General features: G+C 40.6%; 1 protein-coding gene across 3 annotated transcripts in view; it reads right to left on the bottom strand.

Annotated features, from left to right (window-relative positions):
- c1qtnf12 (C1q and TNF related 12) overlaps positions 1-12,658 on the bottom strand; it is a 32,375-nt gene that overhangs the window by 18,609 nt on the left and 1,108 nt on the right. Inside the window, exon 2 of one of the 3 annotated variants that reach the window (XM_042491176.1) lies at positions 11,737-11,792. In XM_042491176.1, coding sequence (XP_042347110.1) covers positions 11,737-11,792 — 56 coding nt within the window. Of the gene's footprint in view, positions 1-9,877; positions 11,691-11,736; positions 11,833-12,658 lie in introns of those variants that run through there. The other 2 variants (XM_042491177.1, XM_042491174.1) reach the window with 2 other exon arrangements.

Raw genomic sequence — 12,658 nt, 5'->3', positions numbered from 1 at the left:
CACTGTAAGTCTCTTATGCACTTACTTTGTGGACCCCACCGTGAGGATGTGGGAAATTTTATACCATGGAAATCTTTTTGGCATCATGCACCACCAAGCAACTTTCATTGAAATGAGCAGAGCTCTGCTTTCAACACTGTATCCAGTTCTCTTTACACATCCATGGAGCAGCCCCCCTGCCTCGCACATGCTCTCAGTCAAGCACATATCTTTAGTCGTGGCTTTAAGAGGAGCTTTGCAAACACAATAGCTGACTAACAACAATCAGCAGTGAAAATAAAAACGGTTCATCCCTCCTTTGCTAACGACAGCGTACACAACAAAGACAGGTAAACAGAAGAAGACCAACGCTCTTCTCTTTGAAAGTGAAAGCAAGCTTCATCAACAGTCTCTTGTTTACTTGTCTTTGCTGTGTATGCTGTTGTTGGCAGCACAGTTTGCACAAGCAGTAATTGAAACTGTGAGAGACTCCTTGACTCTGATTGGTTGTTTTCATTCAGCAGGGCTGGAAATTAACACCAGCCACCAGCAAAATGCTGGTAAAGTATGCAAGTGGCTACTTTATTTGCTTCACTCACCAGCCAAAAAAACATTGGTAATCTATTGAGTCTCTGGTAGATTTTGGAGCCCAGCAGCCACGGTGGTGGTGGACAAAAACGTTCATTGCACCAGGAGGAGCAAGTTGAACCTGATTATTTCACAGATTATCTGTCTCATGTACTACCAACACGTTCTCATCCCGACTCTTCATGCGGTGCTGCTCTCTCAGCGACCTATGCCGACTTATGACGTTTTAGGTCCTTCTGCGTCAGCTGTTTACGCTCCAGGACGCCGTTTCAGTGATGTCAACAAATGCACATGGTGGGACGAAGCAGCGCGGTCTTTATGTTTACACAACAGCACATGGCAACCAATGCAGACTGTCATGATGGTTAGGATTAGGCAACAAAGTCACGGATGGTTAGTTTTTTTGCAAAAGAGGCACATGATAAAATGTAGAAAAAACCTGCGTCAACATGGGTGTCGAACTCCAGACTACCGCACAAAGGTCAGTTGTTTTAGGAACCCATCCACCTCCCGACCCACTCACCCTATAAGCACACTTATGCTTCACATATTATGTGATTACTAGCAGCGTTATTACCTTCAGTGTTTCATGCAAACACAACTGATTCTATCCGTCTGTGCGCGTTGCATGTCAACACACCCAGTGCCGTCCGGCCATCTGCCAGCATATAATAACAACGCCACATTTTCGGCTGTAAAAGGAAGGCAGCATTTGGCATCACGCTCGTATGCCAAAAGCACTGACAGAGCAGTGCTATTTTATAAGTTCAGAGTGAGAACGGGCTGGCACTACTGTAAGGATGAAATGACAGTTTCAGCAAATTTGACAAAAGTTATTTTCAAAAAAGTTACTGACTGTAGCTTTAGGCAAAAGATTATAATATATGACACTGGTGCATTTTATCATTGTTTGGGAGAGGGAGCTAGTTTTAAAAGAATAGTTCAACATTTGTTTGCTGGTACAGAAATATTAGAGAAAAAGTGACAGCAGCAGTCAGTTAGCTTGGCACAGAGATTAGAAATAGCCTGGTTCAGTTATAAAATCCTCTGGGCGGTTGCCAGGCAACCACTGATGACTCCAAGAAGTTATTGTGCCCATCCAAGTAGGAGTCCATTACACAGACCCTCGTAAAATACGACGTGTTAATTAGCGAGCTTCAGGGGTGTTGACAGGCTGATTTTGTTATTGTTGGATACAGACAGGCTAGCTCCTCTCCTCTGTTTGCAGTCTTTTTGCTAAGCTAACAGACTGCTTACTGTAGCCTCAAATTTAACAGACAACATTACAGTGGCACTATTATTCTCGCTGAACTCTCTTCCACAAAGCGAATATCTGTGCATCTATAAATGTCAAACTATTCCTTTAACTTCTTTCTGCTAGCTAGTTCAGTCCAGAGGCTCTCAACCTGTGGGTCAAGCCCCACCAAAGGGTCACATGATGAATCTAAGGGGTCATGAGATGATTAATGAGGTAGGGGAAAAGAAAAAACAAAGTTCTGCAACACAAATTGTGTATATTTCTTGGAGTTCTCTCTAATCTTTTAACTTTGTTGTGAAATATTTGGCCTTTAACAGCTATTTCTAACTGCTAAAAGCTCACACAAACATGATAAAGGGCCCCGACTAGACATTGCTTTTTAATAAATGGTCAAAAAAACAGAATGGTTGGGAACCACTGGTATAAAATTCAACCCTTTAAAACCTGGTTGGACATCAGTTTTCTTGTGCTGCACTCAGATGCATTTCAAAAGCTATTTGCAAGGAGTTTGTAAAAGTTGACAATAAAAATTAGAGGAGATTAGTTTTAAAAAGGGGATTACAATTACTTAAAGTTATCAAAACACTATGGAAAAATGTTCAGAAACCTAAACATATCATCATTATAATTGCAAGTTAAAGAAATTATTCTGTTACAGAAAAAAAAATAAACATTTTTAAAACATTTTTTGCTCTTTTTTTGAGCCATTTTCTTGTTAGTTTTTTGTTTTACTTTTCTTGTTAAGTTGCTGATTGCCTTCTCCGCATGTTTTTGGAAGAAATCAAACCAATTTGCTTAGGTTTATGAGCTTATTATATGATTTCTGTAAAATATAAACTAACAAACTACTTATAAAAAAGAACTTATACTGACAGAGATAGTTGAGTAAGAAGTACTATATTTGCTCCTGAAAAGTACAGAACATGGAGTACAAATACCTCAAAGTTGCACTTATGTATAATATTTGAGCAAAAATACTTTATCACCCTCAACCACAGATTATCTTGTTACACAATTAAAGTGAACAGAATTTGTTTTATTAACCTACAGCACAGTGAATTTAGAGGGTTTTTGGATCAGTTAGTGAATTAACTTGATCATTCGCAGAGGCCATAAGAGATTTTATTACCTATAAAAGAATAATTTAGGACTGCGTGGATGATTCTTTTTATGTGCACTGCTTTAAGTGTGTTTGTCATGTAGTTTGGGGAAAATTAGGTTGAATTTATTTGAAGCAATAAAATGGAAACTATTTCCCTGGGGCAGCATGCCACCAAAAACACAAACACAACTGTTAAAACATGTCTCTGGAGCCGCAACCAGATACTGAAACTCTACTCCATCGCAGGCAGCTCCTGAACTCTTCCATGTGTGCAACTTATCTTATTTTCTTTTACGGGTTATCTCTTTTTTTACCTGCTCGCGCACACTCGACAACATGAAACCTTTTGCTGCTGATAAAATGTTGCACAGGCAGGTTTAAAGCTTGGACAGGATGATGGAGAGGCTTCTTTAATCTCTTGTTTTTACATCCTTGTACTGCTCCCTGTGCAGTCATCCATGCATGGGTGGACGGGCCTAACGCCGGGCCGATCCCAACCCAGGAGGCAGGGATCCCCGGGCCGTGTGGGACAAGGGGATCCTGCTAACCTGCGTGCATCCCAATCGTCATGCACCCACCCCCTTGTTCCCCACCGCTGCACTTCACAGAAACAGATTGCCTTGAGGATTTATCGCTGAGGAGCTAAATACAGTTAGGCATGCAATGTTGACTCTGTTCTCTCCTCACTGTGTTATTACTCAATTGGCAAGCACTGTGCGCAAAACATAATTACTCTATCACACCATGAGGATGCTGTTATTAGTTCAACAAGTGCTGAAGAAACATTTTTTAGAGGTGTGAATGCAATATAGTTTTTAATTTAATAACACACGGCGGGCTGATTTTACCGTCATTGTTGTCCCAACAAAAGGTGTGTATACATTTATCATGTGTGAGAGAAAGTGCATAAATTTGTGTTTACGCTCAAGAGGATCATCCGTAACAATCTTGGCTTCTTCTCGATATAAAAAAGCAATATAAGCTGAGGGAGACTTTGAACGCCGTGTGACATCTGTTTTGTGTACGAATTATGGCTTTGAAATTGGAGTGAGTGCTCATTTTCCCTGTGGGAGGTAAAATGAGCCGACGAAAAGCAACAGCGATCCAGATCCACTCTCAGGTACGCAGCTTTGCCCCGTGGCTCGACTGTGGGCCAAACATTTCAGGTAAGAAGTCATTAGATCCGCCTCATTTTACACCATTCATTTGTGGCTCTGCGTTATGTTACAGTATAAGTTTACGCTGTAAATGGTTCTGTTTTTCTTTTCTTGCTCTTGTTATGCAACCAATTTGCCCGTTGTTGAGTTGGGTTACAACTTACAAGGAGCTGCAGAAATGTGACACTAAGAGGGGTGCAGGGTTTTAACTGAAACTGCAAAATTGTGATGCTGTACACCAGATAAATGTCAGTGGTTTTTTTTGGCGGAATATGTCAACATTTCGGGAAATATGCTCACTCGCTTTCTCGCCAAGAGTTAGATGAGAAGCTAAATACCACTCATGTGTAGATTTTAAATATGAAGCTACAGCCAGGAGACAGTTAGCCTAGCTTAGCATAATGACTGGAAACAGGGGGGACAGCCAGCCTTGTTAATCCCAAAATTTCACACCAGCAATTTTAAAGATCTCTAATTAAAGGGTAACTTCAATATTTTTTTCACCTGGACCCTATTTTTTCATGTTTTTGTGTCCAAGTGACTAATGGGATCAATATCTGGAGCCGAATATTGAAAGAGATTGTGGCAGCTGGCAGCAGCAAAAAAGGCTGCAATGTCATGTAACGGACAATTTTGCAACATCAATTTACGTGCACTGAAAGTGCTCGTTTTTCACTGACAGGCTCAGATTGTTAGTAAAAGTGTAACAACATTATGGAAAGGATCCTTACACAGACCTTTTTGTATATATATATATATATATAGTTAGTTATAGCAGAAGTTATAATGGTTATAGCTTTTTTCTTGCGTCCCTAGACATTTTCCCTAGGTTAAAAAAAATAATCAAAATCTACTAATTTCAAACCAAACCAATTTGCTCACAGATTAAAGGTCTAATTTCTAAAAACTATTTTTGTTTATCCAGAAACAGCCCCGAAATCGCTATTACCAATCCCACCAGACTCCATTTACATAAACAGTACATTTATCATCTTTAAACACACTTTATTCAAAGTTGACAGAAACAAAATAAAACTCAGAAAAACAGCTTTGGTTCATCTTTCTGCTGTTCCAACAATCATCAGCTCTGGTTTGGTTGAAATAAACCCTTAATTCACCCAATTAGATGTGAAAATATGCTGGCTCTAAATACGCTAAAATTAATGTTTATTCAAATGGAGTCTGGTGGGTTTGGCGATGGTGATTTCTGGTTAAACAAAAAACATGTTATTCTTTCACAGAAAAGGCAAATTTCTTTAGGGATCCTTTCCATAATGTTGTAATAATCTAAGCCCATCAATGGCAAAAACAAACTTTTAGTGGACGTACATTGATGGTGCACAATGGCCCAAACAGTAACACTGAAGTTTATTTTCCTGCTACCAACTGCAGCTTTATCGCTCAAAACAGGAACAGCTTTAAAAATTCGCATTAGCATCAGTCGTATTAGTCACATAGACATAAAAACATGTGAAAATTGGGTCCAGGTTGAAAAATACAGAAGTTGTCCTTTAAGATGTTAGAATCTTGTTTGAGCCATACAAATAGAGCATATAACCCCATGGGATTTTGTTATCTTCGTGCAGAGCCAGGCTCGCTGTTTCCAGCTGTTTCAAGTATTTATGCTAAGCTAAAATAACTGTCTTCTAGCAGTGGCTTCATTTTCACCGGAAAGATAAGAGAATGTGTCAATTTTCTTGTCTAACTTCAAGCAAGAAAGCGAGTAAGTGTATTTAACGGGTAATCTATTGTTTTTTGGCATCTACTTTAAGTTTTACAAACAAAAATTGTAACACTAAATATTCAAGTGTCAGCACTCTGTAATTCTTTTTTTTCAACTGGACATCATGAGCTTTTGCAGAGTAATCTGAAAAAAAATCCTTCTTCACTGTCGATAAAATGGCTCTCGTATGTAGTCTAATAGTTTAATCTTGGAGCCATAGTTGACCAATGTTCTGTTAAGTGTATAATTCTGAAATCATGGTTTCAGGAACATGACCAGCACATGATAAGAATCAGGCAAGATTAAGGGATTTCTATAAATCTGGCATCCATCTGAAGCTATTATAAATGAAACTAAATCCAAATAAAACAGTCTCTCTGTGTCTGTGCGGTGAAAACACAACACTGCACGGTTTATTTTACTTGCAGATTTCAGATGTAATGACAAAAGAGTTTATTGCGTGTTTATCTTTCGCTCGCTCTCAGATGACTTCATTAGGTAATTTCAAAGTTAAATAACCTTATTAGTGGTCTGACATGTTGAAAGCGGAGTTCACTACCATGCAACAATAGGAAGTTCACACCATCGGTAGTGTACGAGAGGTGTGTGCTCTCACAGTGGCGCTGTTTCCTGTGGGACTCCGGCTTGTCTCTTTTGTGTATGTTGGTCCAAAAGGTCCCACACACTGCTGCATTAATCATCACTGGGGATGAGAGAGAGGAAACAAAAACCCTCGCCTCGGGCTAAAACCAGCCATTACTCAACACGCCAGGCGTGATGTTTGACTTGACTCCCTCAATTACAGCCATCACAGATCCCTCACCTCTCTCACCAGTGACAGATTCCTCTCATCTTTAGACTGCGGCGCAAAAAGGCTCTGCACCTTTTGCTCTAAAAAACAAAAAAATTGTCCAACGTGACGGTTCACAGAGATCACATTTGTTTGAAATGTACTTCACTTATCATCTCATTAAAAAAATTCCTCTCACAGCACAACTCCACACCTCACTATTGTGATCGCTTTCAAATGGAAAATCTCCCGAGGAATGCAGAGTACGGCTGCACGCTGCCAGCAGCCCACACACGGGATTGGTCAGATAGAATGCCATCATAAGAACTGTTTCCACTGTTTCCACTGGGCACAAGGGAAAAACATGTAAATGTGGAGTGTAAATGTTTGGCTTGTTTGAGAACACAAATTTCTTGCCAAGGCAGCTCCAAAGGACGTGTTGTTTTCTCTGGGACCTAACAGATGTGTAATAGGATAAACTTACAAACTACCCAAGAAAAGCAAGTTTACCACTTTTCACCGTGTGTGGCACTCTTTTTTCCTTCAGCAGAAGAACTCGTATAGCAGAGATACTCAACTTGCGTTGCTTGAGGACCACTTTTGCAAAATGACGGTTGGATAGGGGCCAGATGCAGCAGCCCCATAACATGTTTCGGGAATTTTAGGTTTTTTCTCGTATTTTAGTACATTTCTCATAGTTTAGGACGTTTCTCAGATTTTGAGAGATTTCTACGATTTTTGGATATTTCTACGATTTTAGGACATTTCTCGAACATTAGGACATTTCTAGGATGTTAGGACATTTCTCGAACATTAGGACATTTCTAGGATTTTAGGACATTTCTCGAACCTCCACTGGCACTTTTTGCCAGTGGAGGATAAAAAAAAAAAAAAAACTAAAACTACAAAAACAATTCCCTGTGTGAATAATTTTATTTTTGTTGGGAATTAGGAAGGGGGGGGGGGGGGGGGGGCACCCCGGCACCCTCAACTTACGGACTGCAGGCCAGATTTGGCCCGCGGTCCGTAAGTTGAGCATCATCGATGTATAGGGTGGCACCAACAAATGCGACCTTGAATACAACCACTTCTACAGATGTCAAGCTTAAAGCTCAGGTTCTCATCAGAGGTGACAATGTTTGGCAAAGACACTATCTGGCATAACACTGCGTCTTAAGAGTGATTATGTCATTAGCCTCTGATTGAGGGAGATGAGATGAAAAGAATGTTAGAGAGGGAGGCACAGGGGGCTAATCCTCACCGAGGTGTTCTCTTTCAGGACCCTTTCTATGGGGCTTTGTGAGGGGCTTACACGGCATGCTGCCCCAGTTTTCGGGGCCGCACCGCCCCTATCGGATGTCCCAGACACAGCGGAGTCAGACTAGGCCTGTGAATGACAGAATCAATGGGCTGGGAACAACATCGCCATAGGTCTTTAAATATCTGCCCACCTAACTTTCCCAGGAGTTACATCATGGCTGCGGGCCTATGAGGGACCTCAGGGGGAAACTGTTTGTGAAGACACCCGGCGCCCTGTGGGATGAGACGGAGGAGTGAAACCCCAGTGGGGTGCAATCTTCAGCAGGCTCGAGGGTTGACACAAGGTCATCCTTCATAGCCTCTGCTTTTACAGGGCAAACCAAGTCAAATAAACACCACCAGGCCACAACCACCTACAATGTGTTCTTAAAGATACAAAGGAGACCTCACTGCTCGGTTTCAAGGAAAAAAAAAAAAGGCGGCGAAGGTTACGGTTAGGATTCCAGAGACTGGCGGCAGGTCGGAGCTGGAGGCTGGTATATAGGGCAGAGAGAGTTATATGACGATGCCAACATAATGGGTGGGCTGAAAGCAAAACAAATAGGCTGTTGGAAACCCTCGCAAATATGCAACACCAGCAATAAACCAATAAATAACAGAGTCAAGGGCCAACTGTTGCTCCTGGAAATTGAATTGTAGCACTGTGAGGCAGTTTTGCTGGAGGAGGACGTTTGTAATAAAAACAACATTGGTCTTGAGTTACAGATGACTGTTTTTTCATTTGTCATGGAAACGAGTTTCTCTAGAAAACAGCAAAACGTTTGATTTTTCATCTTCAGCTTTTCTGTTTATAACTTAATTTTCTGATTCGGAGACGCCATTAAGAAGTATCTTATCTCACTTTATCTGGGCTAGAACTAATGATTGTCTTCTTAATGATTATTATTTTTTGCCAATTAATTTGTCAGTTATTTTCGTGATTAATTAATTTGTTGTTTGGTCTACAAAATGTCAGAATATGGTGAAAAATATGTCTCCCAAAAGCCTGAGACATCGTCATTACATATTTAGTTTCGCCCACAACCCAAAGATATTCAGTTTACTGTCATAGAGGAATAAAGAAACTAGAAAAATATTCACATTTATGTAGCTGGAATCTTTAGTTATAGCTATTTTTTTAACTTGACATAGAAACAAATCTCGTTATTGTTCATCTTCAGTTTTTCTGTTTATAACTTCATTTCCTGTTGCACAGAAGGCATTTTCAAGCATCTTATTTCACTTTATTAGGGCTGCAACTAATGATAATTTCATCACTGACTGATCTGTTGATTATTTTATTGATTAATCGATTTGTTGCTTGGTTTCTAAAATGTCAGAAAATGGTGAAATATGTGGATCAAAAATCAAGATGACGTCCTTAAATAGTAGTCAAGAAGTCAGAATAAATTCATCTTTAAAAAGCTGGAATCATAGAATTTGACTGTTTTTCCCTTAACAAATTACCTAAACCGATTAAACAACTATAAAATTAGTTGTTGATGATTAACACATTGACAGATAATCGATTAATCTTTGCAGCTCAACACCACAATATCCTCTTTTATATCATCTTATCTCCTTTCTGATACATGAAACTTTACCACATCCTGATTTGTTCACTTAGGCCAGAAAATTGGTGGCAGACACCCGCCGTGCGTACTAATTGATGCATTGATCAGCCTTTAGATGTCCACATTCCTGACATACCTCCGGAAGTCATCCATTTAGTGTTTCACACATTTCGGTCCGTCTCACTGTCTGAAGCTTGACCTGGCAGGGCACACCTGTCCTGTCCCAGCTTTTACCTTTGCCACAATTCATTTGCCCTGCGCACTGCCTGTGCTGACAAGACGCCTGCACATATCTCACATATCTGCAGCTTGACTTCAAACTTTAATCTGCTCGAGTGTGTCGATATGTCATCATATCGAAATAGCTCATAGATGCAGTAAAATGTATCGAGAAAGATCAGTTTTACCTTGATGCTGCCACCGACCTCCTCACTGTTGGACATAGTAGCATTGTAGGTCTCTGTGTGTTGTGGGGTGGCCTCCTTTGGCCTTTTTCTCTCCTTTTTGGCATCCACCCCATCCAGAAGGACACACTGAGTCCAAAACACTGCCGCCACCACGGCCAGAGGCCCAGCCCCACACCACATCTTCACACTTTTCTTCAATCAGGACCAGAATCTCTGCAGAAACAGCCCGAATCTTCTGCAGCAGAGCGATCAGGCAGAAGCTGAGGATGCCCACAAGGCTGACAAAGTCCCAACGGGGGGAAGGAGACCAGAGGAATGCAGCTTCAGGGACTCCCTGTCCAAGAGACTGTCAGACTGACTGCTGCCGCCGTTGCTCCCCTCCTGATGAGCTCTCAGCCAGCACAACGTCGCAGGGGCACTGTTCACTCCAGCCAGAAAGCTAGGAGGCTTACTCAACTATGAAATGTGTCAAGCAGAATGGTCCAAGGGAATGACAGATCGGCGCAGATCTGACAGCAAATAAACCCATTAGTGAGATTTTTCACGCTTTCTGCTCTGTTGGGGGGTGAGGTGTAGAGAGGAGGAGGAGGAGGGGTGTGGGGGGGATACAGGGGGCAAAAGAAGAGGCAGAGAGGAGGGGCGTCCAAAGCTGAGGGTGGGCTAGAGATGGATGGCAATATTCTCTTTTTCCCCCCGCTCTCTCCTGCTGTTTCTCACACTGAGCAGTGGATCCAGACTCCTGCAAAGTTGTGCGGTGGCTGGAAAAAGCCGCAAAAGTCGGGCTTTCATCAGAGGATGCAGTGTTCAAATCAATCTGTCTGTCCGCACACTGTGCACCCCACGGCGGGATGCGGAGGGAACAAAGCCCAAGAGGAGATGGATGAAGTCCAGGTTTGATCTTTATCCAAACTTCTTCTCTTCTCACACACTTTACAGGTAGCTCATCTGCTTCTTTTTGACACAACTCCTTGCTAACTCCAACAAGTCACCACATGCAACATCACAGAGCGGTGATTTGTTGTGCGACAGGTCCCCTTTTTGCAGTCACGCTCTCTGTCCCTCTGGTCTCAGTTGCTCCTTTGCTCTGACTGAGCTTACAGAAGGGTTCGCAGTGGAGTTTTATCATCACCCTTTCTCCCTCCCCGCTGCTCTTTCTCCCCCTCTCCCCGTCTCTCTCTCTCTCTCTCTCTCTGTTCCTCTCCCTCGCCTCTATTGGCAACCCTACTCGCTTATTCAGCTCTGTTTTATCTCATAGATGAAATGTTCAAGCTGAAGAGGTTCTTTGGCAGACAAGTTGTGTGTATGTATCTGTCTGAGAGCGTCTGTCATTTTGGCTCAATATTAGTCTACTCTACCAAAGCCCTGTGTTTACATCTAAGCAAGAAATAGAAGTGTACTTTTTTGTGACCTCAAGGCATTATCTCGTGTAATCTGTTGCTTGAAAGCCTGCCAAAGCATACTGACTGTGCCATATACAAGAGCGCATACCTGTTTGGTTTACTCTGTGTTGATGTTCTGCAAAATGTCTCACTTTCTTGAGTGCCCTATTAGGAAAAAGATTTGCAGTAATACTTATATTTCAAGTGCTGTAAATTGCAGGTTTCAGTAAATAATATATGACTCGTGTGAACAAATTGTTGGTCTGGGTATTCCTACAATCAACTCATTTGTCTAAAAGGAATTCAGCCCTCTCATACTCTTATTAGAATAAATAACACGTTTGCATGAGTGCCAACTGCATTTTTTTCTTTACTTTGCAACTTCTGATGTATGAACTGCTTTTCCCTCCACTTGATTATTACATTTAACAGAGTGCCACCCAGAGGCAGCAGCAAGCAGTGCAAACAACTAACCAGTACCTTTCCAGTATGGCTCCATGCTGGTGTCATCAGACTTCCTGTATCCTCTGGCACATCTGTTTAAAAACGCAGCAGCAGCCATCAGTGTCAAGCTCTCTACAGCAAAACAGAACAAAACCGGAAATTTGGAAATGTTGCCTCTAAAATAAAAGAGAAATTCAGATGGCATGTGAGAGAATAAAACAATTTTTTCCACATTATAAGGCAATTGCATGTTGCTTTAACTGTGTATTTTTGTGCACAACAGTTTATCAGCATTTTGTACCTTTACTTCATTCATGTCAAACATTTATCCCTTAATTTAAGCTATTTATCTTGCAATCACGTTAACTACTTTTAGCTATTTAAGCTTTTAAACATTACTTTGAGCATATGTTAGGATAAAATCATTTTTAAAAGAGTTAAGCCTCCCCTAAAACAATAACACTATGACATGTTTGCTTCTGTAGTTAATTTGGGTTTTTGTTCACTTACATTTTCACTTACGCCATTACTTTTAGCCAACTATTTTAAACATTTATCCGTTATTTTAACTAACCATTACGTTATCTATGCTGGCCACATTTAACAATTTCTTTAAGCTATTTCACCTTTTTATTCATTACTTCTATCTAGGCCTACAATACAATTTGTGGCCTACCTATTACGTTTTATTTTATTATTTATTTAACGCTTTATTTTTTTAAATAATTTAAAATATAATAATAATAATAATATAATAAATATTTCAAAATATTGAAATACTCATTTGTCATGTTTGCTTCTGTGTTAATTTGGGTTTTTTGTTCAATTACCGCCATTACTTTTAGCCAACTATTTTTAAATCATATAATCCGTACACATGAGAGATAAACTAAACACATTAACTGTAGAATCTATGCGACACCGACACAATACAACAAAAACAAAAATTATCACATCA

This window comes from Plectropomus leopardus, chromosome 8 (genome assembly GCF_008729295.1).
Source record: "Plectropomus leopardus isolate mb chromosome 8, YSFRI_Pleo_2.0, whole genome shotgun sequence".
Taxonomy (NCBI): domain Eukaryota; kingdom Metazoa; phylum Chordata; class Actinopteri; order Perciformes; family Serranidae; genus Plectropomus; species Plectropomus leopardus.
This window is presented reverse-complemented; position numbering and strand designations above follow the sequence as displayed.